Here is a 27,012-nt window from a genome sequence, read left to right as displayed (position 1 = left end):
CCGAGATGTGCGTCGGAGTGTGTCAGCCAGGGGCAGTTAAGCTCCATGGTGCTGGGAACATGATAGCAGGCAGGGCGCGATGCTAGATGGAGAAAAGCTGGTGCGGTCTTCACTCTCTTCACCTGGATTTCACTTCTGTTCTTGGATTTTCGTCACGATAAAATACACTGAACATAATCTTCACAAAAGTTATTTACAAAAGTTTAAGTTATTGCCATTATAAATTACAATAACTTTTATTTAAGTATTATTTAAAAAAAACAAAAGCAATTGTTATTTGTAATATCAATACATCTAAGTCACGTAAATACAACACATATTGCATTACAAAGGCTATAGGTGTCACATTTGCGAAATGTAAAATATTGGCATTGTAAATGACAAAGCTATTAATTTCGCTATTTTCAAAACCAACACATAAATAAAAAATTTGACATTTACAATACCAATAACTCAAACTTTCCTAATGCGAGACCTATTGCATTGCAAATGCTTGTTTATGAGCTAGTCCAGTGAAGTGACTAGTGGGGCGCGCGTTATGTCACCAACTAGACTGCTCTACGCCCCTGTCTCAATCTTCCCATACTCTCTAGAGGTGTGCGATGAGTCATAGGCTGGTCAATCACGCATGAATGGCGTGGGCCATAGCTACATGATCCGTCGACCGCTACCTCCACTAGGTGCGTCTCATCTCCCATCTTGCAAGGCCTCTCACAGTCGCGCACATTAACTACAATGAACAGTAAAGTGCCGCTAGCACATGGCACATTTCAACAGCATGTGTGGGAACTGGTAAAAAGAGGGGGGGGGAACAGTGTGCAATGTATACATGCGCATAAGTCTCGAAATGATACAGTTCAGCACCCCTCGGTCACATGATCTAGTCATCCGTCTGAGGCGTCACCACTGGCATGTTCAGTTCTACAGAGAACACAGTGGAGGGGGATGATGATGATCCGCTGGTACCTGGGTCGCTGTGTCCGTGGGTCTCTACTCGGCTGTGGCTGCTAACTGTCCCAAAGGCCGCCACCGCCTCCAGAGCTTCCTGTCGTTCCAGTCATATCTTCTCCGGACTGGGCGCAACTGGGCCCGGCCGAGCGTCTCGGCGGGCCAGCCTATGCCTTCTCGATCTCCTCTCCTGCCAGCCACCATCCTCCGGGCCTGAGAGTCTTGGTTCTTTCCACTGCCCCGTCTCTTCTAGCCAGTCCCAAACATCTGATGGGGCATCAAAGAAACGGGTCCCCTCCTTCGAGACCACCCTAAGGCGGGAGGGGAACAGCAAAGAATAGGGCAACTCCAGATCCCGCAATTGACACTTCACCGCCATGTAGGTGCTTTTCCGTCTCTGAACCGCTGCTGTGTAGTCTGGGAAGAACCGCATATGTATCCAGGACCCCCTGAGTAACTGATTCTAATAATTCCTAGGTCAGGGAAAAAAAACATGTATGAAAAATAACAACCTAGGCAATTAACACTGGCTTGTCATAGATATTAATAGAGAGGAAAAGAGCTAGTCATAATTCAAAATCTCATGTTTATTAACATAATCAAAAAAGTACATATTTCATAAAAAAATGAATTATTAAAACCGTTCACATGAGTAATGAACAAACAACATTACATATACATAAAAAATAGTTAAGTGGCAAAATGAACAGTATCGACGCGCGTTTCGGCGACCAGCGCCTTCCTCAGGAGTAGCCACGTATTGCTAGATCAACGAAAATTGGAAGCTCAGCCGAATACAGGAGCCAGCAATCTTTGGTTTAAAAGCAGAAAAAGTGAATAATTTTGAAGTTTTTATTATTTCTAATTCGTCCAGCATGTATCAACTTCAGCGATAATTTCTGGTTCAATTCTTAACTGGAAACATTTATGCTGTTTTGTTGAAAAGAATAGTATCCCAATCTCTTTTACTAGCGATCAACGACACAGTAATCTGTCTGCATAGAATTTACGACTGTCTCAATAGTTGGCGTTTGATCATCCTAGAGGTCGAAGACTTATTTTCCGGCGGCGCCTCAGGCTGTAGGCACCCTCCGCTCGTGGGGACGCCCGCCGCAGGTGTCCCAGGGCGAAGATCAGGTTGTTGCCGCCAGGGTCTAGTCGCCTCCACAGGCCCGCCTTCGCGTCACATCACAGAGCCCGCTTGCAGCGATGGACAGCGGGGGTCTCCGCCGCATGGCTGATCGCGGCTTCTCACCTCCGGTGTGAACTCAGCGAGCCGCCGTGTTACTCTCGGCCGCGCAGGGACAGGTCAGTGATTCTTCCCTGACGGCAGCGGTTACCTCCCGCTGCAGTTCGCGAGCTTTTGTCCTCCGCGCCGCTCTGCTCCTCCGGGCTGTAGCTCCTTCCTCAACACTGTGGGTACAAATTTACTGGGCTGTATCAACTCCCCGCTGCGGCCCCCAGTCGGTCCCGCTCATTACAGACCCAAAGCACACCTCAGCAGGGCGTTATCAGGATAATACATGGGTAAACAGACGGAGCACTAGCAGCTCCCGTCCGCCATGACGGCTGGCTGGCCACGCCCCCCACCCCACAGCTAAATAAATACAATTAAGAGTTATTGTCCCCATTTGATGGTGTTAAAAGCAGTGAAGGTCCACTTACATCGGGACATAAGGTTATTAGTACCTGCCAAGCCCTTTCTAGACCTCCAAACTAAGGCAAACATACCTACTGCCCTCTTTTATTTTTCTCTTCTCTTTTCCAACGATATAGATACAGGCATCCAACAGTAGTTAGTCTGCATTCAATAGAGTGGTTAATTCCTTATTATGCCCTGATGTAAGTAAAAAGGCAGTCACTGGTTTTTGGAGGGTGTCACCTGATAATGTTGTAATTAACTGAATTGCATGGTCTAATTGTCTGTAATGTGCCATTGGCTATTTCCTTTTTTTGCACTTTTATTTTTCAGTTATCTTCTTTGTAATGTTTTGTAGGAAGCTGGCTCTTTATATAGTGGACCAAAAAGAGGTACACTGTGTAAAGAGTCTAGGCAAGCCTCAAAGGAATAACAGACACAAATGACCCTCCAAATGCTCTCTTTTGTGGTAGTGTGGGCGAGTGGTTGGGCATATCAGACTGTAGTGCTAAGCATTTATTGTACCCACAAAGGCAGTAAGTGAGACACACACTCAATAAAGAAATCTGACACTCGTACAAGCGCCTTGAGACCCTTGTGGGTGAGTAGTGCGCTATACAAGTATCAATTTTTTTTTCCTCCAATTTACACCAATTTATAAAAAAAAAACACGTTCTTTAATATGACTATAGATACCAAGATAGTCGGAATCAGGTGTGTACTTTTCGATTTATGAAGTTTTGCAGTTTTCAAAAGTTGACACTGAATTTATTGGGTGCTGTAATGTTATTCTATGGGGGAAAATATATACTGCATTCAGGCACTTAACATGGACTTGCAGGACTGTTCTCCAGGACTTAAGGTGAGTATGGGGCAAGGTCCAAGGCCACACCAACAGGTCACCTTTGCGAGGCTCTGGCCGTTCGGGTGCAGATGTGTTACAGCGTTGTGTGTCCCATTCACTTCAATAGGGAACAGTATGGTCAGAAAGAGGCAGCAAGCTAGTATTGGGAGACCAGTCCGGCTGAACCAACAATGGGGCTCAGGTCTCACGATGCACAGGGACTTAGGGACACCTTTGGTCCTCTTCTCCCTAGGCCGGGGTGGCCGGGTTCAGAGGTGTCCAGAGGCGTAGGGTTTTCACGGCTGGAGGCACTCGTGGTATAATGGGCCTGCACAAAGATGCTTACGGTGGCGTCTGAGTGTCCACTGTTGGCAAACCCAAGGTGTGCTTCATCTCTGAAGGGTCTGAGGGCTACGCTGGCACCATTGGCCCACTTTGATATTGGACGAGGGGCACAGGTGCAGTGGTTCTTTTGTTGTTGGGGGTGCAGCGGTCCTGAGTCCTTGCAGTTCTTCTGGGGTGCCTGCAAGATGTAGGGGAGCAGCTCTGCTACTCCACAGGAGTTCCTGGGTCTTGGCTGAAGGGCTGGCAGTCCTCCCAGGCTTTTGGAGGCTCATCAGTTGCAGGACGAGTCGTCTTTGGCGCAATTGCCAGGGACAGCAGGCAGGCCTGCAGGGTTGGTGCCAAGTCAGTTGCTTCTCTGGCTCTTCAGTGTCCTCCTTCTTTCAAGTCATCAGGATTCTATTTCCTGGGTCCAGGGGGTTCTCCATAATACTAGATTTAGGGTCATTAGGGGAGTGTAGGGTAGTAGCCAATGGGCTACTTACTCCTGGCATCACTACACCACCTATAGGACCACTTCCTGTGGGAAGTAGGCATCACCCTGTCCAAGAGTTCCTAACTTCTCTCTCTCGGGGGGGGGGGGAGGGGGAGGGGGAGTCCGCTTTCTTGCTCCCTGCCAGGAGATCTTTGCTGCGAGTGTGCGGCCCTTTCTCGGTACGTCTCTGCCGTTTCTACCGCGCCAGCCTTTTCAAATCTTCAGAACTCTTCGCTGGGGCTGTGGCTGTGGTCCGCGGCTGCGCTGGAGCTGAGAAGGGGGAGGAAGGCACAAAATGTCGTGGGTTATATACTGTGGTAGAGGAAGCTGCTCAGAACCAAGACGCTCAGAGGGCTGCTGTATCGAGGGAACGGCTAGAGGTAAACAATACTCTTGACCGGGGAAAGCGCTGTAACTCCACTACTACTGCAATAACACCTGCATTAGCGTCAATATCAGTGCCTCTCACCCTGCCTTTCTGCCAAAATCAGAGCAAACGAGGGCGTAAAAAGAAAGCGGTGTCTATTGAACTTTTGAAGCCTGTCCTCCCTTCACTAACTGAGTCATCTTCAGCAAAGAAGAAAACTTCCTCCTTTCTATCGACTGAGGTAAAATCGAAACGGGCAAGATCCCCTAGAGTGTCAAAGAACTTAAAAGTGATACTCAGTTTGGGTCGAAAATAAAGCCGTCTCTTCGCTCTTACTTCAAAGCAGTTCCCCAGGTCCTTGATCTCTCAGACGACTGTGGTTTGTTCACGGGTACAGATATGCAGTCTACCTCAGCCTCAATCTCGGCCCCCCTGTCACCTATATTAGAAGCAGTAACAATATTGCCTCTCAGTCCCCCTACTGGAGATTTGTTGCCACTTCCTAACCCTAACCTCATCAGTCCTAGAAATCTGGGTGCTCCTGGTTTGATGACAGAAGTGGTTGCCTTACCGGATGTTAATCTATTGGCAATTCATCCACCACCTTTGCATAAACCCTTGAATGAAGAGGGAATCACTCTTGATATAGGACCCCCAGTAGAGAATGGCGTAGACCATCCTTCTGACCAGCCTGGCACCTCGGTTACTTCTTCCAGTGCTATGGTAGCGGCAGAAGATGTGGCTCTTAATCTTGATTCCGGTATTACTGCCGCCTCCCTCTTATCTATGTTTTCCTCTTTGTCCTTGGACATAAAGAAAGGTTTTAATGAATCATCAGCAAATCAGGCAGAGATTATAAACTATTGTGAATCTCTGGACAGCAAGATTGATGGGCTTACGTCTAGAACAGGGATACTGGAAGAGACAGTAGCTGCATTATCAATCCACTTGGACCAGGCAAAGGAGGACATTGTTAAACTCAAATGTGAAGATGTGGCCCTGAGTGATGGGATGGAATCATTGGATAAGAACGCCAGACGGTGTAACATACGTTTCCTTAATGTCCCTGAAGGGTCGGAATGCTCAGACATTAAGCACTTTATTACCACACTACTCAAAGAGTCTTTATGTTTAGAACACTCAATTGAGGAGTTCGCTATTGATATTCAGAGGGTCCACAGGGATCCCTTTAGGCGTAACCCTCTAAGGACTAAACCACGCAAGATCCTGGTAAATTTTCATACCTATTTACTAAAGGAACAGATCCTTAATTTAGCCTCAAGACAAAAATCATTGGCCGGGAAGGGATTTACCTTCCTTATTAGATCTGACCTCTCCAGAGTCACTTTGGAGAAGCAATGGGAGTTTGGGAGGCGTCTAGAAGCATTTAGAAAACTCGGTGCAACTGCCCAACTCGTGTTTCCCGCTGCTTCGAAAATTATGTATAACACTAAAATGCATAATATTAGATCTGTTCAGGCAGCTGAGGAGCCACTACTAGAATTGGGAAATAAACGTTTTTCTGCGTAGGGTGGCACCTTTTTTTACGCCAATGATGTACATCATAGATCTATTTAGTAGGGTCTGAATGACCTTGTTACTAACTATTACTTTTCTTCTTAAAACAAAAAAAAGGGGGGAACAAAACATTTAAGACAGGAAAAATCAAACAATTTTATTACAAAGATAGTAGAGAGAGGTCAGGAGTACTCGGAGGCCAAAGAGATCTTACAGGTCTTTTGAAATTTTTACCAGAGATTGTATGATGAGGATGAACGGGATGGAGGTCAGGGGGAAGATTGTGGGGATACAGGCCCGCGTTTAGATGACGTAGCAAGAGAAGAATTGGATCAGGACATTACCGAGACGGAGGTTAAATTTGTGTTACAGGAGTTAGCTTCGGGGAAGGCAGCTGGACCTGATGGTATACCCTTTGAGGTGTACAAACGGATTGAATCAGATTAGTTTGCTTCTTGTGGATTTCTTTAATGGGATACTGTGCATAGGGCTGATTCCAGATTTGTGGAAAGAAACTAATATTATAATATTTCACAAAAAGGGGAAACCAAGTGAGAGTCCGGTATCGTATCGTCCAATCTCGCTGATTAATGCAGATACTAAGCTGTATTCTAAGATTTGGGCTTGAAGGTTGGGCAGGATCATTGGCGGTCTTGTCTCCCCCTGGCAGCATGGGTTCGTTCCTGGGCGCGGCACGACGGACCATACTAGCAGGGCATTAGCTCTTTTTGACGCCCATGCTGCCACGGGGGGAGAAATGGCCATGATTCTGCTCGACGCAGAGAAGCCTTTTGACCGTGTGGTCTGGAGTTTTCTCTGGGGTATCCTGGCAGGGAGAGGCTTCGGGGATAAAATTATCAGATCGCTCAAGGCAATGTATTCAGATCCTGTTGCGAGAGTGACGGTCATGGGTGAGAAATCTGAACTAATTAATATAAAGAGAGGAACACGTCAAGGGTGCCCCTGCTCCCCGATCCTATTCTCTCTCTATATCAATCCCCTTATCCAGGCAATTTTAGGCTGCCCCAGGATTAGGCCAGTGGTCTTTAACGGCTATGAAATTGAAATCCCTAGCCTACGTGGATGACCTCACTGTTTTTACAACTGATCCTCAGCAGTCAATGTTGGTTTTGTCCAAACTCTCGAAGCGATTTGGTGGCCGATCTGGATATTTATTAAATGAATCAAAGACTCAGATAATATGCACCACTAATATAGTTAAATCAGACTCTGGATATTTGGATGCTGCTATTTATTTAGGTGTGAAAATTAACGCTTCAGTTGATAAAATAGTAGAAGAAAATTATACCCCACTCATTAGATCTATAGAGGCTGACTTGAGAAGAATAGATGTGCTACATCTTTCTTTGATAGGGAGGGTGAATGCTGTTAAAATGACTGTTTCCAAAGGTTTTGTATCTCTTTCGGGCCATACCACTATTTATTGAGGAGAAAATATTAAAAAATCTGGAATCTGTTATCATTAGATTTATCTGGCAATTTGGGAAGCTTAGGCGTTCTACTAATTTGATGTCTCTTCCAAAGGAAAAGGGTGGACTGGCCTTACCAAATTTAAGACTTTATCATTGGACGTGCCTTTTGACACAAATGTCTGTGCTCTTCAGTCAGGGACGAGCCCCAGTGAAGTAAACACTGAAGCCCAGCCACCCCCATCTACCTTCGAGTTGCTGTTAGTAAGGAAGGCTCTGGGCCTAATGCTGTGCGAAGTTGACCGGAGATTTTATAAGCATGCCAGATTTAAGGTTTTGGACGGGGCTTGGCGAGTCTGGAAAGCTAGCGTAAAGGCTTTTAACATACCCAAGATCAATCTTTATATACAAATATGAAATTCTAGTCTCTTCTCTAAGTTGGGGGTAGAGGGGACTTTGAAGGTTTGGAGGGGGTTGGGTATTAAGACTTTCCGGGATATCATGGAGGGAGATGAGGCAGCGAGCTTTGATGTCCTGCAAAGTAGGTTCGGAATCCATGCTAATCACTGGTTTGTGTACGGCCAAATTATACGATCCTTGAAGGCATTCGGACCTAAACCGCAGGCTCCAGTAAATATCCCCCTGCTGGATGTATTGACCAGAGGCTGTAAGAAGATTAAGACTATATATAATATTTTTCTTGAGGGAATCCAAGATGACTTGGGTAAGACAGAAGTAGCTTGGGCTAGGAAATTGGGAAACCCTGATGTGGATGTTGCCCTGGCCCTACTCTTGAATAAAAAAATCTTCCGGGCCTCAAATTTGCGAGCCCAGCATTACAAAACTGTGTTTAATCTGTATTACACGCCGGCTAAATTATTCGCTTGGGGGCTCAGAGAAGATGACAGGTGTCCCAGATGTAGGGCTGGACAAGTAGATCTAGTGCATATGTTTTTTAACTGTAGCCTGTTAATCCCAGTCAGGACGGAGATAGAGACATTTTGGGAGGGGCTGCTAGGTCATAAGATCGATCTATCCCCTACCCTGATAATATTGGGCACAGACTCCAATCTGAAGCTGGGAAAAGAAGAGGAAGCTTTGGTTTTTATCTCTGTGGCTGTACTCAGAATTTTAATTTTAGCTGGGTGGAAAGATACATAATATCGAATCCTGTCTATATGAACATAAGGGTGCAAAATCCCGGGATTTCGGAAGAAGATTCTGGGCTCCGATTACAAAATGGAGGGAGGGCAAGATGTAATAGCCTGATCTGGTATGTTGCCTGTATTTTTTTTAAAAAAGTAAAAAAAAGTGTCATGATATTATGAAATGATTATTAAGATGATTTGTTCCATCCACAATTCCTATTTATGTATCTATCATTGATTATATGTATTTATTATGCCTGATTCCCTAGTTCTGTTATAAGATCCGGATCGAATGAATTTAATGTTTCTCTGTATTGCACTTTTAAATCCCAATTAAAAAAAAAAAAAAAAAAGGAATAAACATCTTCCAAGAATTGCTTGGAAAAAGCTTAGATGACGTAGGGATAAAGGAGGCCTGGCAGCTCCAGACCTGAAACTGTATGCTTGGGCGTTTCAACTATCCCATTCTCGAATGCTGTTAAAAATGCCTGTTGACTATGGAGTTGGAACGATGTTTTCAGCTCTGCTTGAAGGGAAGGAGCTAGTCAGTCAGGCTTTTTATTTAAATTTGGAAACCCCAAGTTTTTTAAGAGAATTAAACTGAAGATTTTGCAAAGCATGGCCAAAACATGGTCGAATCTAATGAAGTCTATAAAATTGGGGTATTTCTGTAGCAGGACTCCTCTTTGGGGCCTTCCTGAAAGCTCCGCATGGTTGGGAGACAGCTTAGCTGTTCCATTGAAAGATGCAGGTCTGGAAGTGTAGGGGGGATCTCTTCTTTGAAGGTGACTTACTCTCCTGGGACTATCTTAAAGATAAAATTGGCCACAACTTTGCCAGATTTAAATATATGCAAATAGCTAGTTGGACCCGTTCATTTATTTCTACCCCCTCACGAGAGAATACGTTTCTCTCTGGTACAGACTTATCCAGGATGAAATAGATGGTGACTTTCGGCTACGAGACTTGCTGTGGGGCTCTTTTCGTAGATCGCAATTTGCAAACTCTTTGGATCTCTTCATGAGAGCTCTTATGGAACATTGTTAGACCTGCCTGGCTGCGCAGAAATCACCTTTACACTCTACATAGAGCATATTATTCTCCTCTTAGACTTTCTAAATTTTCTGAAGGGAAGTAGCTTGTGCCAAGTGTGGTTTGGTTGCTGCCTCGGATGCACATATTTTTTTTTAATGTCCCAGTCTCCTTTTATTTTGGGATGTCACTAGTAAAACTCTTTCATCACTGGGCTTTCAAGTAATCCTTGAACTTCCTCTTGTCATCTTTGGAATCTTGGAAGGGGCCCAGAAGCCGGCAAAGAACCTGCTTTTTTATTCCATCTTGCTAGCTAGAAGGGAGATCTGCAAAAAGTGGAAAGACCCTTTACCTCCTTCTCTCACTGATTGGTATGCTTCAGTCTTGCAGATCTCCAGATTGGATTTGGCTTGAGCTGGCAACCAAAACAAAGTGCCATTCTGGCACCTGTTGACCTGGCAGCATGGATCCATCCGGGTTTTTTTTTTCCCCCGGGTCCAATGATTACTCTACTGTGGTGTATACTAGCTGCAGAGCCCTTACCTGGTACTAAGCCCGGGCCTAATTGGCTGTAATTTCCACCAGACATTCTCTGTATTACTCTCAGTAAGTTTGTTTCGGTGTTTGTCTTGGGTTGATTCGTCATTGCTGAGGGATCTGGGTATTGCATCTTATCCTATCCCACCCAGAAATGCATTCTGAGACAGCAAGTCTTACTCATACTCTTGACCTCACCTCATCCTATGGTGGTATAGGAGGACAAAAAAAAAGATGGCAGACTTCTAATCTTTGTGTCCACATCAGGTTGTCCACCTTAGGGTTGGAACTTGCCTCAGGGCGAATATGCAACTCTAACTATTAATTTTCTCGCCTGTCCAGGCGCCAAATCGGCCTTGGTCAAGAGGGTTGTCATCCCCTCCCCTCTGAGGGAAGCCAGATTTGCATAACAAAGGTGGTGGGCTCTTTGAAGCTCTCTGCCTTGGAATGCTAATTTACGGGTCATCCTGCTGGAGGGGGTGTCAAACACCCTCTGCCAAAGCAGGCTTTGTTCCTGACCTCCTGAAAGCGTGTCTGTGGTGGCAAGCTGGTCAGGACCAGTCAGCCAACACCCTAGCAGTTGGTAGGTGTTCAGGGGGGCACCTCTAAGGTGCCCTCTGTGTGCATGTATTAATAAATAAATCCATCATTGGAATCAGTGTTGATTTAATACAAGATGTTTGATACCAAGCATCTTTGGTTTCAGTGAATCCATCATGTACTTAGGGAACTAGATTTTACCAGTGTTCAGCACATGCAGGTCTAGTAACTTAAATAATCTACTCAACCAAATTATAATGCTTTTGACCCATAAAATGGTTTCAAACTATGGGATCCTTGAAAAGTATATTAATTTACTGAGATGCCATTTTCTTCTTTATCATATATGAGAACCCCTTAAAATACAGGAGTTCAGCATGTCTGCTCCACAGACAAATCTTGTTTGGTTTACTAGACTAAACATTTGCTCCATATATAATACAAATATAGCCACATATAGTATACACATGACCGCTGACTTTGCCTCAGTTGATTAACCGCATTGTCATCAGTGCTGAGGTAGGAATGTTTCTCAATTGATGTTTGAAAACTGTCACTTTTAATAAATACATAACTAAAGCATAAAGTAGCATCACAATGTCATTTGCAATCAACACATTTTACATTAAAATGCCCACAGAATTTCTCACTGACAAGTGGTTTTAAAACTATATAGTGTACAGTGTCTGGTAATCAAGTTTTTGCAAATATTTGTCATTTGCACATCCGCAAATAAAGTGTTCTCTTTTGTTTTAATCCAATGTGAATCCTTGTTTGCATCACATTTCTGAATTACAAGAAAGTTCTTTCATAATTCCTGAGATATTTTAAAATAATTGTACTATTAATTTACATGCTGTTTAAATGTTGTGTTATAAAAAAATTGGACAGTTTACAGCCTTTTGTTTCACAATTATTGTCGATAACTCACTTGTCAAAAAGCACTAACTTCAAAAGAGAAAGACAAGTAAAAAACATTTTCCAGGAACAGATAAGCAACACTTGATATTTGACCTCTGTCCTTGAACAGGCAGCAATTGGGTCAAGACAAAAACAAGATTTAAAGAAGTCTTTATTGCTCATTAACTTTCTGAATGAATAGAACACCTGTTCCTTCCGGTTTAAGATAACTCCATCACGGACGAGTAAATGCTAAAAATAGCTCAACCTGATCAAATCTAATTCGAAATTGTGAGTGGATTTTTGGAGGCTTGGTGTGCCATGGAGTCTTTAAACTTTTTAGAGCACCTTGTCACTCAGCCTGCAGTGGCAGTCTGCATGCTGGGTCTCTTAGAGTGGCACAATATATGCTGCAGATCTTGGGGACCCGCTTTAGTGCCTATGAGCCTAGGTACCGGGGGTACCACTTACTAGGGGCTTGCAGAGGTGCTAATGGCCTGGTCAATTGGGGATCAGTTAACCAGCAAACTTGTTTTGGGGAAAGAACTCTGTCACTATGGACCTGGTTAGCAGGAACCCAGTAAACGTCAGTCAAAGTTGCATCAAATGCTAGGCGAATGGTGTGGGAACTACTGCAACAAAAACCTGGTTTCCTACATGTGTTTCGTATTAGGACCATTGAGTTCTTTGTTAAAAATGTGGGATCATGCAAATCGGCAGTCTACAGACACCCATTTCCATCCTTTGTTTGGAAGCGCTATGTCCATTTCATCTCTGTGCAATGAATTTATGGTCGGATGTCTGAGTTGATGCTTGGTGTCCACTCATTCAAAAGTAATGTAAACAGATGAATTGCTGTATGAATTGTATTCTGTCTTGCAGATTGTTATTAAGCCAAGTTCGCTCAGCAGAATGAAGACAATCTTCACCCAGGAGATCTTTACAGAACAGGTAAAACTAATGAAGTCCCTTTTAGACATATGAAGGAGCGTGATAGAATTGTAGTATTTGACAACAGATAGGAATGTTGTCTGATTGAAATCACAGCTACAGTAGCAAACTAATACACAATAGGTGACTTCAATCTCTTGTATCCTATTTACAATTGCATTCCTGTATGGTTGTATCTTACTCAAAACATAAGTGACTTACTCCTTAAGTAATAAGCTTCTATCAACATCATCCTCTCGTAATCTAATAAGTTGCTCTGTACATCTACAGCATTAAATCACTGCCACACAGTGTGATTATGCGATAAGCATGAGTTATGATTGAAACCCTGTTTACTGGAAGTACAGACTTACTTAATATTATGGTAAAACAGTTTGATCCTAATTCTGCAGAGGCTGGATGCATAGTTATATTGATCGAAAAAGTGGTTGCAATTTGTAGGCTGTATTTCCTCCACCAGTTTAGAATTTTAAGAACTGACTGATGTACTAATAGATTGGTTCATAAAATGTAGTCTGAATGGGTTGCAATCCTAACATGCAAAATTAATTTTAATTTGATTTGCTAAAAGTTGTGATCACACTGATTGAATGCAATCACAGCGATTGTGACCTGCAGGTGTCTGTAGACAACCATGTCTGGATTGCATTTAAAAAAAGAAACTTTTTTTTTTTTTTAAAGCAACCAAATTTTCTTTAAAGGAACCTGGATTGTTTAAGAAAAAAAGGTAACTTTTTTTTAATTTTATGTTTTTTACGTTTTTCTGAGAGTTGGCAGTAGTCCCCTGGTACACTGCCTGCTCCCTACAAAGGGTCCCCTCCGGACACTTTCTTTTCTATGAATAAGCTACCACCAAATCTTGGGAGTCTGCAGCTTTTCAATAGTTTGCAACTGTAATTCTAGTTCCAAACCATTGATGCATCTCATAGCGATTCGGTATTTGAAAGGAATGCCCACAACACACCCCTCCCATCAGTTTTAGGTAAAACGTTATCAACTCCTAAAATTGGTTTCATACATTATACAAAAATTTCTAGCAGTTGCAAATGTAGAAATATAGTGAATTGCAGGGTTTGCAAACACTAAACCATTTTATACATCAGGCCCTATGTTTTTAAACTTTATCACCCTAAAATATGCTACCCATTTGTTTTGTAGAAGCCTGGGTATGACCAAATTACCTGTTTACAGTATCTGCCAAGTAAAATGCCAGTTTGTTATTAATATCGCTGTATGTTTCCCCCGTGTTGGTATATATCCGTGAAGACAGAAACTAATATGTGATGCGTGGAGTGCTTGAATTACCATCACCACCTATAATTGCACTGTGATGCATTCCATGCTATTTTTTTGGGCTTAGTGAACCACCTCAGATGGGGACCGACCATTTGCCAAGTATCCATGCATTGGAACATAAATCGGGAATTAAAACTGAGTAGCTTTTAGATCTTTTTGTGCAGGGTTTATACTACATTGCTGTGAGTAAAATTTGTAAGTTTGTGATTTAGTCTAGTAGGGTAGGGTAGGGTTGCGGTGGGGTCAGCTTTCATTGTATAATAATAAGAGCTGTCTACCCTTTGGCCAACAATGTCATTGTTAATGAAATGGTCAGATAAGATCCCATCTGGTCCCACTAAAATCTGAATGTAGGGGTGTGTGTTTTTTGTACATTAAAAATTTAGGATATGATTATTTTCATTTTAGGTAGTTACAGCCCATGCGGTGAGAGTCCCAGTAACAAGTAACTTAAGCGCAAATATTACAGGCTTTCTACCTATTCACTGCATTTATCAGCTGCTAAGAAGCCGATCGTTTACGAAGCACAAAGTTTCCATTAAGGTAAGAGAATCCATTTTTACTAATCCTTTAATGAATCTCTTCTAATACATATAGATAGTGAATTGCGTGCAGAGCCAGTCACAAACTGATTAAATTAAATATTTCTAGAAATCAGAAAAGCATATTCATTGGTTGTAAAATTGTGTTTTGCTGTCCGCCATATCAAAAACCTGTATTTATTTTCCAGGACTGGATATATAGACAGATGTGTGAAACCATGACGCCTCTTCATCCCCAGTTGCTGCCTCTTATAGAGGTTTACATCAATTCTGTGCTCACACCTGCATCAAAATCAAGTCCTGAGGCTACTAATCAGCCAATCACAGAACAGGAGATTCGGAACGTTTTTCAAGAACTCTCCGGGGTAAGATGATGTAGTCATAATTTATACATTTTCAAACTGTGATACAAAAGTGCATTTTCCTGGGCAGGATAATATGTGTAAATGATGACCTAAAGGGCACCAGTGGACAATTTCGTTGCTCGTTTTAGTTTGTTTACTTCGTTTTCCATAGCGCCCTTTAGTGTTTTCAAAGCTGTTGTCTAATCTGGACCTTGATCATATTTAATTTCCAAATGTATTTGTTTTGTTTAGGCTGAAAATGCCCGTCTCACACCACGTTACAGTATTACGGCTCAGCTCCTTGTGCTTTACTATGTCCTGTCTTATGAAGAGGCTCTGCTAACAAACACAAAAGCGCTCGGTATGTATAATGTTTAGAATCTTGATTTTTCCCCCCCAAACTATTGGTAGCTCATGTTGGAAAAGCTAAACCCAGCAGGCATGACAGATTCTTAAGTTATTCAAGATCTGACAATTAAAATAAAAGTCTGTCTGCATCCGTATTTTATAGCTCCGATATAGTTGATGTAAATAAATGTTGTTTTCTATTCACATTCAAGTCAAACTGCACTTCATTGAGAATTTACTACAAAGTTGTTCCCAAGTTTTAGTTTCTATCCATGGTTTTTTTGAAGTACTGATCTGGAATCATTCTTATCTCATAACCATTTTGATGTTCTCACAGAAGTAGAATGATATTGGAACACTTAAATGTATGCCAGAAAACATGCAAAGACTGCACTCTGTATTCTTCCCTTTCAGGCCATCTGCCCACCTTCCACAATGCCCTACACCATTTCAGTCGTAAGGTTATATTTTTATGCACTTACACTAGATCTCAGAATAAAGAGACATATAATTGTTGGTCCTTCCTTTGTGGAATGTTGGTTTTTTACTACTTAGATATTTGTTTTTTGCTCTTGGATATTTATTTCTCTGAGTATCCTCTTTTGTTGGAGTCCTGAGACACCATCAACTTCCTGGAATTCTAAGAAATATAAACATGAAAAAGACACATGCCTGTAGTTCTACATCCTGTCAAGGAACTAAGGGTTTCTTCATTCATACTTTTGATTTCAATTGATATGGCAATATTTGGCTTATCCACATTCAGCATTAACTACCCTCTGCGAAGATACTTTTGAAACTGATAAGAATTGCCTTGACTTCAATGCACATGTTGCCAGGATGAATTAAGGCACCCTTCAAAGTGGAGATGATGGTGGGCATCAAAAGACGTTTGATATTGAACACTTCTGATCTAATGCCTCACATCTCTCCTCCTGCTTAAGTGCATTCTGAGAAGATCATTAAGACAACTTGGAGGTAACCTTGTGTTGGACTGATTTTACTTCTCCGCAGTCCAGGAAGCCTAATCCCAGAAGACATTCTACTTCACCACTAAGTGCCCCCTGTTGGCAGAATCTAGTTCCTAGAACAGATGTGTGCGTAGTAACTGCTCCACGTTTGCACAGAGACTTGCCTCGTTTTGATTTTTGTGATTTTTAAGACTTTGGAAGCAGCCATGGTGCCTAAAAATATTTTGTCCTCTGTTTGCATGAACATGTTGTATTCTTTTTTTTTTTTTTTAAATACAAATCTTTTTATTGGAATTTTCCAGTTTAAAATCCCAGCATGAGGAAAAGAAGACATCAACACCTAATAAACAATGGCCCTTCAGCCAAACCTCCTCATCAGTTCCATTACAAACCAATAGAATATTGTGAGACACTGGCTTAGTATATGGTGCACACTTATGTAGGTGGGCACCCTGCACTAATCTAGAAAACCTCTATGGTGAATTTAGTGGTCTTAGACAATCTTAGAAAGCTCTTTAAGTGATAGCTGTGGAGAACAGCCTTCAGGCTCAGTCTAGAAGGGGTGTAAAGCAGCTTGTTTTACCAGAACATAATCTTATGGTTATAGATTAAGTGAAAAAGGACCACACGTATTTATAAAAATATTTATTTATTATAAGACACTAACTCATACAGATATCTCCTAGCCTGAGATCTACACAATGAAGACAATATTGTTCAATAGAAACAGGTGAGTAGCACAAATACAGAGTGGTCGCCAGGGGAGACCAAACCATATACTAAAATAGTGGAATGCAAACCATGACTCGAGTCAAGACTATACGCAGAAGACGTAGACGTGCCGGGAACCCAAGGAACCACCCTAGGTAAGTAACAAGGAACCCCATTGAGGCCCTGTGCAGAGTGGGAACATGAACAAGGGCTCCATACTAGCCAACGGTTAAATTGCCTTGCAATTTTAAAGAATGACCCTTCCCGGTGGACCCTGAAGTAACCCTTTGGAAGACAGAAGGTTGGAGAGCCACCCCACCCGTGGATACTCTAGGAACCAGGATACCTACCCCAGGGAAGCCGGTTGCATAGGTGCGAAGTGTTGTTGAAAACTGCCGGCAAACTCAGTGGAGAACTTCAGGATGATGCCACTGTTGGAGAAGGTTAAAGTGTCTGGTGGAACCTGAAGGTGGATTCAAGTCGAGAAGTACCTGCAAGAAGAGGTGACCGTCTATGCCACTCGGAAGGGATCCAGGAGGCACAAAAGCTGAATGCCCACCAATGTAGAGTGCTGCAGGAGAGGTGACGATGACCTTGGGGCTGCAGCTGTGCAGACCAGGCAATGCTGTGAAAGACCTGGAGCTGTTCACAAGCTGTCCCATGTTGGATGTCGAGAGTTGAGGGGTCGGTGCCCATCAGGAGCACTAACAAGCCTTGGCAACTGCATACAATGTGGAAAGCGAAGAAGGTGCAGTGCCAGGACCAGCAAGGTCCAGGTGACTCACCACAAGCAGGGGACTCAGGACAGGCCCTCAGCAATCGGGGGAACCTACTGAAATCAAAGAAGACCCTCAAGAGGACCCACAGGCCGGAGGTACTGGAGTCGCAAGAGGACCTCGAGCAGCTCACCAAAGTTGCAGGCCCACGGTGCAAGTGATGTGGTGAGGACTAAGATCTTGCTCACAGGAGATGCTAGAGGTCGGGGCTTCTGAGAGCCTGAACATCTTCGTGGAAGGAAGCCAACAAGCCTTTGCAACTGCTGTCTGTGTGCACAGGGGTTTGGTTCCTGCGCTCGAACAAGGGATACTGGCCTCAAACTTAGTGAGAAGACCAGGCAGAGCTCGAGGGATGTCAGGAATCACCACCTGTGTTGCTGAGCCTTTCGAAGTCCGTGGGATCCCAGGATCAGCAGACCGGTCAGCTTAGTTGCGGTGCCTGCAGATGCAGGGAAGTGACTCCTTCACTTCAAGGGAGATTCATTCAGGTGTCTTGGATGCCCACAGGCCTTAGAAGCTTCCAATATGGAGCACATGCACAGACAAGCAGGGCGACGAGACCATGAGCAGCAGGAGTCTTCGTAGTTGCAGCCTTGAAGCCCAGAGCGAAGTCCAGAGTGCCCAGTTGGTCGAAGAAGTGGTGTCTTGAAATGAATCTTGTCCGACGACGAATATAGGGACCCGCCCTTAAGTACCCTAAGGAAAGGGTTGGGACAATTCAGGGATCCCTCCCAGGGGAGGGGTCTGACAGTGGGACGGATACTCCCATTTCCTTTGTCCAGTTACGTGCCAGAGCCGGAGCCAACGGCTCCCTGAGCTGGTTTTAACTGGACTATGCAAGCAGGACGCCAAAAGGGCCCCTCATGCAGACTGAGTTGCGCTGGCAAGCGGTCCCACCCGGCCTGATACACTAAACCCTGTCTGGGAGGTGGTCACACCTCCCTGTGACAGGATACCTATTGTTCTGCCTTCCCCTGTTCGAGCTTGGCTCAGCAGCAGGAGAGCAGAATCGTGTCTGTTGTTGGCAGGACCCATCTTGTGCTCGGGTCTAGAAGACTGGTACCGGGAGCGCTGAGGGTCTCCCGGAAGAGCTTTACAGTGCATGGAATCGTACCTCCAACACTGTTTACGGTGTGGGTTGTATGATTCCAACATGTTTGATACCAAACAGGACAGGGTTTGGTACAGCCAGTTTAGAGATGGTCATCTTAGGAAAGAGTTGTGGCGCAGCGACCAGTGCAGCTGACTCTGGAACCTGACACCGGTGGCAGGTTAGCCCAGCACCATGTGACTCTGGGCAATATCTTGCTTAATCTTCCTGTTCGTTCTTTACAAATACTGGTATTTCATTTCATTATTTTGTTCCATTTCATTTCAATCTATTGTAATGGCTGATGCACTTACAGACAGGGCGAATGGAATTCTAAGGTTGTAGGGGTGCTCTGGCCAGGAAGGAGCACCCTGCCTTCACAGGATTGAAAGGCCTACATTAGGGGTGACTTACAGGTTTTAAGGGCAGTGACCTTAGATATAGGGAAACCTATATATTTCGTAAGTGGTGCTAGCACAAACTTACACAGACCGCAATGGCAGACCTGCAGTTACAGTTTGAGTGGTCTCCCATTGGTGGCAGAATACATGCTACAGCCCATGGGGGACCCCTGGTGTACCTATGCCCATGGTACCTCAGTACCATGTACTGGGGACTGATAAGGGTACACCCTTGTCCCATCTGGGAGGTACCTAAGTACTTACCATAACCAATTTAGGGGATAAAGCACAGAGGCCGTGGTCCTAATTAGCAGGATCCCAGTCAGACTAGTCCGAAACAGCATAGCACCAGGTAAAAAGTCAGGTTAACCATAGAAGCAGATCTTACGTTCCTATAAGTATTTTGTACTTTTATGTTGGCTGCTTAGCCTGGTTGAAGGTCCCATGGTAACGGAGCTGCACTACAAGACAGAAGTGACACGATTTTAAAACGGACAACATTTCTTTGCTATGTCTGAAGCTTGCTAAAAAAAAACACACAGCAAAATTAAGGTTATCCAGATATCAAAAGAAAGTAAAAAGCTAGGGTAACATGCAGATCGGATGTATATCATCACACACTTTTGTGGATCTCAAGTGGATGATGAAATCACAGAAAGAAAATGACGTAATATGGTCACATATGTAGTCTTGAAAGATAAGAAACCACCAAAAAAGTCCTGCTACCTGGGCTGCAAGGAACATGTGGCTTCTAGGCAACTCACTCCATCAAACAGGTCCCTAGGAGACCTTTAGCCAGCTGTGCTTTGGGGTGGTCTTATTGGTCATGGGGCTCCACCTTCCCTCACAGCACATTACAGCTACCCCCCTGTCTGTGGCCACAGTTCAGATACACCCATGCCAAGGTCTTGATCCCAGCATTAAGGAAAGTTATCCACTGGCAATTGCCTCTATAAAGCACTTTTCTGTGTTTGACCACACTCAAAGTTAGATTGAAGTACAATGTCCTTGACCCAGTGGTGATAGTACTTATTTTGATAGAAGCCAGACTACCTGGCCCACATTTGTTTAGCTTATGTAATTTTCCTCCTCCTTTCCCTCTTTTGTGGGCTTTTTCTTGTTGGACTACCCTAACGTCCATGAGATAATAAAGCCCTCATTTTGAGGGATCACAGTGTAAGCATCTTCTTGTGGCCATGGCTAGTAAGGGATGCTTGAGCTGGTGTTGTGAATGAGGGACGGCAAGAATTAAAGAGTACTGGAATCATCACAAAGATAATATTCCTCTCTGTGCCACAAACCATTGCCATGCCCTGAACCATGGGTCTTCAACTGTCCCTGACCGTACATACTTCAATATAAATATATAGATTTGTGTAATGGGGACATATGGATGCTGTAGATATCACCCTTGCCCAGTGCCTCAATTGGGAGTTTATCTGTTGCGTTGGTTTAAAACAAATACTGGTTGTTAGTTCACAGAATAACCAGCACATAAGAATTACTGAGTTATTAACAGACCTTTTGCACGTAAATCTATACTAAAATCACAGTTAACCTTAAATCGAGGCAAGAAATTAGTCATTAAGGTTGCTGAGGTGCTCCCTGCTTTGACTTTGGTATTCTATACAAAAAGGTATTCAAAAAGGTATTCAAATTTCACCATTGCTTGTGCTCATACCCCCTCAGTACTTTGTGCATCTACATGCAACTGTCCATTAATTCTATTTAACAAAATACTCAATTGCTGTATTTTTGCACAAAATAAGTTTCTGTTATTAAGTAAAAAAAATTATTTTGTAGCAGTAATGCAAAAGAAACCAAAAACCTATTCTTCGGCTCTGATGGATCAGATTCCAATCAAATACCTTATTCGGCAGGCGCAAGGACTTCAGCAGGAACTTGGAGGTAAGTTTGTGTAATATCTGCTGCAAATTCATGCTTTGTTCTTCTTAAACACGTCTTTTTTTGTAGCTTACATTTATATGTAGACACGTGAGCTTTTAGTTGTACTCCTTAATTGACTTCATTCTCATGTTGATAACTAAGCTCTTCATTAGCATTTGAAACTGCTGGAATGATGAGGCCGAGAAGTATCTTCTGTTTTTACGACATGCATGTTATACATTTTACTTGGTCTTTTTTGTTGTAAGTGGATCTTGCCCTTTGTTCATCAAAACACACATGCCTCTTACTTTCTGTTCATCTTGTCTTAAACTCTGACAGACAGTATAAAATGCAGGCAAGCAGTACATATCTTCTGAGTTTAAGGTTATTTTTCCCTAACTTGCAGAAAGTTCCTAACAATTGACACCTCTTTCTGTACAGTGACTGAACAAACGCAGCCTCTTGTATTGTTTTTCTCTGTGTACAGTTCATTAAATGAAATTCTGGTTGGCCGGTGATGGATTTTTAGTTGATGCCAGTTGCTGTTATTTTCCCAACCTTCGAACTACAGGGGAAATATGCAATAGAGCATGTACCACACAAAGAAAAGAACAACTGAGTTTACTCCAGTATTGGAACTTTCACAGATTCCCATTGCTTTTATCATTCCCCGTTGTCGGAATGGGAGCCTCGGTAATTATATATATATATATATATATATATATATATATATATATATATATATATATATATATATATATATATATATATATATATATATATATATATATATATACATACACACACACACCTAGGTAAATAAGCCCTAATAGGTACAAAAAAGTAAAAAAATAGGCCTAGGCCTCATTATATTTTGTAGCCTATAGGTGTCCTTATGTAAAAAGACCCAAACTCACATTAGCAACCAATCAGATTAGCCTCACCCTGTGGAACCTTCCTGAGAAAGCTCAGAGCCTCAGATTTTCTACCGCATCATTGGTGACAGGGAGTCTCCTTAGAGCTCTGCTCTAACTTCTACTTTGAGGTATTATTTAAACTGTTTTCTGACAGGATTTGTTCAAAATTTAACAATGGCTGATAAGGAAAAGAAGAGCCTATTCAGGCTTTGTGCCACTTGTGGTAAAAAACGCTTTATGTTGAGGACAAACACAAGGACTGTATATATTTTTTTTCTACCCTGACCATAAGGCAGAAGATTGTAAAATATGCAGGGTGATGTTTGTTAAGACCCTTCGTGATCGTGAGGGAAGATTACTTATTTGGCTCAGGAAGTTGGAAAAGAAGGATGGAGTGGTATCAAGTGATGAGGAGGATGCCAGGTCAACGTCTTCTAAAACGTCTCTAAAGAGGGGTAGATCATCTGTGGAGGTATCATCTGAACCCCCCTCAAAGGCTGTGCGTGGGACCTCTGATAGGTCTGGCAAGCCCGAGCCTGGCGAATCTCCTCACTGAAGTGTAAAGGAGAGGGAAAGGCAAGCACCTCAGGTGCAGATGGCAAAACTTGATGAGGGCTCGGCCGGGCCTTCACATCAGGATAAAGTTTCTAAGTCCTTCAAGAAACCAACTGTAGAAGCTTCAACAGTGGTTAAAAAAGGCTCTAAAGCCTCTTCAGTGACTTTGTCTCCTCATCCGTCGACGAGCAATCCCGCGACGACTAAGACAACGACGACGAAGGCGTCGACGAGGACTTCAACGACGATGCTGTCGACGACGATAACTACGTCGACGGTTACCACCTCGTCGACGAAGACAATTCCGTCGACGATGACAATCCCGTCGACGGTGGCAATCTCGTCGACGACGACAATCTCGTCGACGATGACAGTTTCGTCGACGATGACAGTTTCGTCGACGATGACAGTTTCGTCGACGATGACAGTTCCGTCGACGATGACAGTTCCGTCGACGATGACAGTTCTGTCGACGGTGACAATAATCTCGTCGACAGCCCCGTCGACGATGGCAGTACAGCCTATGGATATGGTGGACTCATTTATGACGCCGTCGACGGCAGGTGCAAGGGAAAGCACCAGGAAAAGGAGGATAACTCCGGATATGACATCACCTAGAAAGGTGACTCCATTACCCCCAGTCCTGTTAATGGACGAAGAGGACTACTCAGAGGAGGAGAATGAGATGTATGGAGATGCATATAGTCCATCACAGTTGCATCTTAAATACCATGATTCTGACCAAGAAAATGAGTATTATTATCAGCAAGAACAGCAACAGCAAAATCAAGTCGCATACCAGGAAGCCCAGGTACAGCAGGGCACGGTTACTATGCCTATGAGTCTTTTGACAGACTTAAGAGCAATGCTGGAAGAATATAGAAGCAGACCAGGGTCGCGGCCAGTGGAAAGTCAGGCGCAAGTTCAGCCACAGGTGGTGGCAACTCAGTCTGTGCCTCCGTCACATGTGGAAGAAGAGGGGGAATATCCTCGGCAGACACCAGACCGGGATGACACCTCGGATGAGGATGGAGCAGGTGACAACCAGGATCAGAACCCGGATAGTGAATGGAACCAGTATATTATTCCGGATTCGGCTTCTCTGGTGCCTGACCCGATAGATTCACCTCCGGCGGATGTGGGAAATTTCTTCAGCTTAATGGAGAGAGCCACGGCACGCTTTAAACTAGCCATGCCTTCAACATCTACGGATTGTTTTTTATATGATTTTAAAGAGGCTTACCGTAAGGCAGTGCGTTCGATTCCCATTGTAGAACATATATGGGAAGAGGGAAAGAAGGTGATGCAGGCGACGGTCATTCCAACCCTACCGCGCCTAGAGAAGAAGTATAAAGCTCCTGATGACAGTCCCGCCTGCTTGATTGGACAACCAAGACCAGACTCAGTCATATCACAGGCAGCGCAGAAAAAATCGCGGAATCCTTCGGCCACCCTCACAACTCCACCAGACAAGGAGGGTAGAAGGTTAGACAACGCTGGGAAGCGTTTTTCATCAATGGCTAGCTTGCTGGTCCGGGCGGCCAATGCCTTGGCGATTCTAGCGAGGTACGACCGCCAGATGTGGAGTGATGTTGCAGCCTATGTAAACCTACTGGCGGATTACCCTAAGGCCGAAGCACAAAAACTTCTGGAAGAGGGGCAACGTTCTTCTTCAGAAATGATTGACTGCGCGATGGACATCGCAACCACTTCTTTCCGTGCTCTGGGTAGCGCGGCTGTTCTTAGACGGCAGGGTTGGCTACGAGCTACATACTTCCGACCAGAGGTTCAAAATAAGATGCTGGACTTACCCTTTGATGGGGACATGTTATTTGGAAAACATGTCGATGACACCCTGCAAGGAATAAAAAAGGACACAGAGACGGCTAGGGCTCTTGGTACCCTACAATATAGGAAAACACCGTTCCGTGGGGCAAGAGGAAGAGGCTTCACTTCGCCAAGAGGTGGTTATCAACAGCAACGGTACTCGTCGCAGTCGTACAGACCTCAGTACGGCAATCAGTATTATCGGCGGCAGTCACAATCTCAGTCGTTCTCTCGTCAGAACTCTCGTGGACATCAAGGGCGTCAAGGCAAGGACGCTGGCAAGCGTCAATAGCGGCCTCCTGACTCTGCCAACTGTTCCTCCGCTCCATGGGTCTCCAGTGGGCGGCAGGATAACTCAACATCTGAGCAGCTGGGAAGAAATAACATCGGATCAGTGGGTATTGAACATCATCCGACATGGGCATACGTTAGAATTCCAGGAATTTCCACCTACAAGAGCTCCCCACGCCACTACTTCAAAACATCTAAACCTTCTGCAATTGGAAGTTCAACAAATGCTTCGGAAAGGGGCGATCCAACGTGTTCCCCTATCGCAAAGAGGAGAAGGTTTCTATTCAAGATTTTTTCTGATCCGCAAAACAAAGTGGCGTCCGATCCTGGATTTAAGGGAGCTCAACACCTTTCTCATAAAACTGTTGTTTCGGATGATTTCGCTCCAGGACATATTGCGCTTCTTGAATCCAGGCGACTTCATGGCTACGTTAGACCTGGAAGATGCCTATTTTCATATCCTGATCCACCCAGCTCACAGACGTTTCCTTTGCTTCACAGTAGGCAAGAGTCACTTCCAGTTCATGCTGCTCCCATTTGGATTAAAATCCGCACCCCGGATATTCACAAAGGTGCTGGCCCCGGTAGCAGCTTTTCTGAGAAGACAGTCGCTGGAAGTATTCCCGTACTTACACAACTGGCTGCTGAAGGCACCATGTTTCCAAGCGGCAACAGAAGCAGTGGAAACATGTTTAAGTCTCTTCATTCATCTGGGTTTACAACTCAACAGAGAAAAATCGGTTCTTCGACCGGCGGGTTCGGTGAAAGTTCCTAGGAGCAATACTCGATACTCAGGTGTGCAAAGCCTTCCCATCGGAAGAGAGACAAATGAAACTCATGTCTTCAGCCGCTCGATTGCAAAGGAAAAGTTGGATGACAGTCAGGATGTACAAATCTCTTCTAGGATCGATTTCATCCTGTATTCAATTGATTCCACACTGCAGGCTGCGAATGCGCCCCTTGCAAGAGGAACTAGACCTTCAGTGGAAGCAGGTGGAAGGGTCATTTAACGACAGGGTAACTGTCACCCAGCAGATGAAACAGACGGTTTCATGGTGGATGAAAAAATCTCACCTCTCGGTGGGTCTCAGTTTCAGAGCGGCGCCGGCTCCTCGCGTCATTACAACAGACGCCTCCCTTCAGGGTTGGGGAGCGGTCATGCAAGATCTCCAAGTCAGTGGACACTGGACGCCAAAAGAACGTCGCTTGCATATCAATGTTCTGGAGCTTAGAGCTATTCGATTGGCAATGTTGGCTTTCCTTCCAAGGATTTCAAATTCTGCCATCCTAGTGCGTACGGACAACACCACCGCAATGCATTACGTCAACAAGCAGGGAGGCACAAGATCGCTACTGCTTTCTCAGGAAGCCCAGCTGTTATGGGAATGGGCAATCTCACAGAACATCATGCCCGTGGCGGAACACCTTCCAGGAGTATGCAACACAAAAGCGGATACGCTAAGCCGCCTGAGGGCAGTCTCACACGAGTGGGAATTGGACAACGCAGTGGTCAAGAACATCTTCTCCCACTGGGGGACCCCAGCGATCGACCTGTTTGCCACTCCGATGAACAAGAAATGCCGGTGTTACGCAAGCAGGGAACACCATTGAGGATCGCTGGGGAATGCCCTTTTGATGTCTTGGTCCGGCGCATTTGTTTACGCCTTTCCGCCATTTCCCCTGATTCCTCGAGTCCTCAAGAAGCTCAAGATGGACAAGTGCAGGATGATACTGAGGCTGGGCTCGCCAGTTCTGGTTCACAGAGTTGCTTCTTCTGTCTGAGGAACAGCCCATTCATCTGCACACCAACCAGACTCTTCTATCATTGTCCAACGGCCAGGTTCTCCACCCGAACCCGAGCTCGCTTCAATTGACAGCATGGCTACTGAACACAGAGAGTTTAAGGATCTAGACATTCCGGAGGAATGCAGGAACATCTTAGCACAAGCTCCTAGCACTAATAAAACATCTAGAGCGAAATGGAAGAGGTTTTATTTATGGATCCAGAGAGAAGGAGTGCATCCATTCTCCTCAGCTCCTCATCAACTCTTACCATACATTCTATCTTTGGCACAGGCAGGTCTGGCTCATGCTTCCATCAAGGTCCACTTGGCGGCTATTTCCAGGTATAGAAGAACAAGATCTGGTCCTTCTCTGTTATCAGCAAGAGTGATAAAGCAATTCCTAAAAGGACTGTTTAGAGTATTTCCGCCAGTTCGGCCTCCACCTCCGGCATCTGAATGTGGTCCTGGCTCAACTGATGAGATCGCCATTTGAGCCAATACATAAGGCGGACTTGAAGTTCCTGTCATGGAAAGTGGCGCTTCTTCTGGCACTCACCTCGGCAAGGAGAGTGGGAGAACTTCAGGCTTTAACTATCAAGGA

At 44.2% G+C, this 27,012-nt stretch overlaps 1 protein-coding gene across 4 annotated transcripts in view; it reads left to right on the top strand.

Moving 5' to 3' along the window:
• INTS2 (integrator complex subunit 2) overlaps positions 1-27,012 on the top strand; it is a 306,784-nt gene that overhangs the window by 92,542 nt on the left and 187,230 nt on the right. For 2 of the 4 annotated variants that reach the window (XM_086954934.1, XM_086954936.1), the window contains exons 12-16: positions 12,603-12,671; positions 14,376-14,510; positions 14,698-14,874; positions 15,106-15,214; positions 20,954-21,058. In XM_086954934.1, the coding sequence (XP_086811060.1) occupies positions 12,603-12,671; positions 14,376-14,510; positions 14,698-14,874; positions 15,106-15,214; positions 20,954-21,058 (595 nt within the window). The remainder of the gene's footprint in view (positions 1-12,602; positions 12,672-14,375; positions 14,511-14,697; positions 14,875-15,105; positions 15,215-20,953; positions 21,059-27,012) is intronic. The other 2 variants (XM_086954935.1, XM_086954937.1) reach the window with 1 other exon arrangement.

This window comes from Lissotriton vulgaris, chromosome 2_1 (assembly GCF_964263255.1).
Source record: "Lissotriton vulgaris chromosome 2_1, aLisVul1.2, whole genome shotgun sequence".
Lineage (NCBI taxonomy): Eukaryota > Metazoa > Chordata > Amphibia > Caudata > Salamandridae > Lissotriton > Lissotriton vulgaris.
This window is presented reverse-complemented; position numbering and strand designations above follow the sequence as displayed.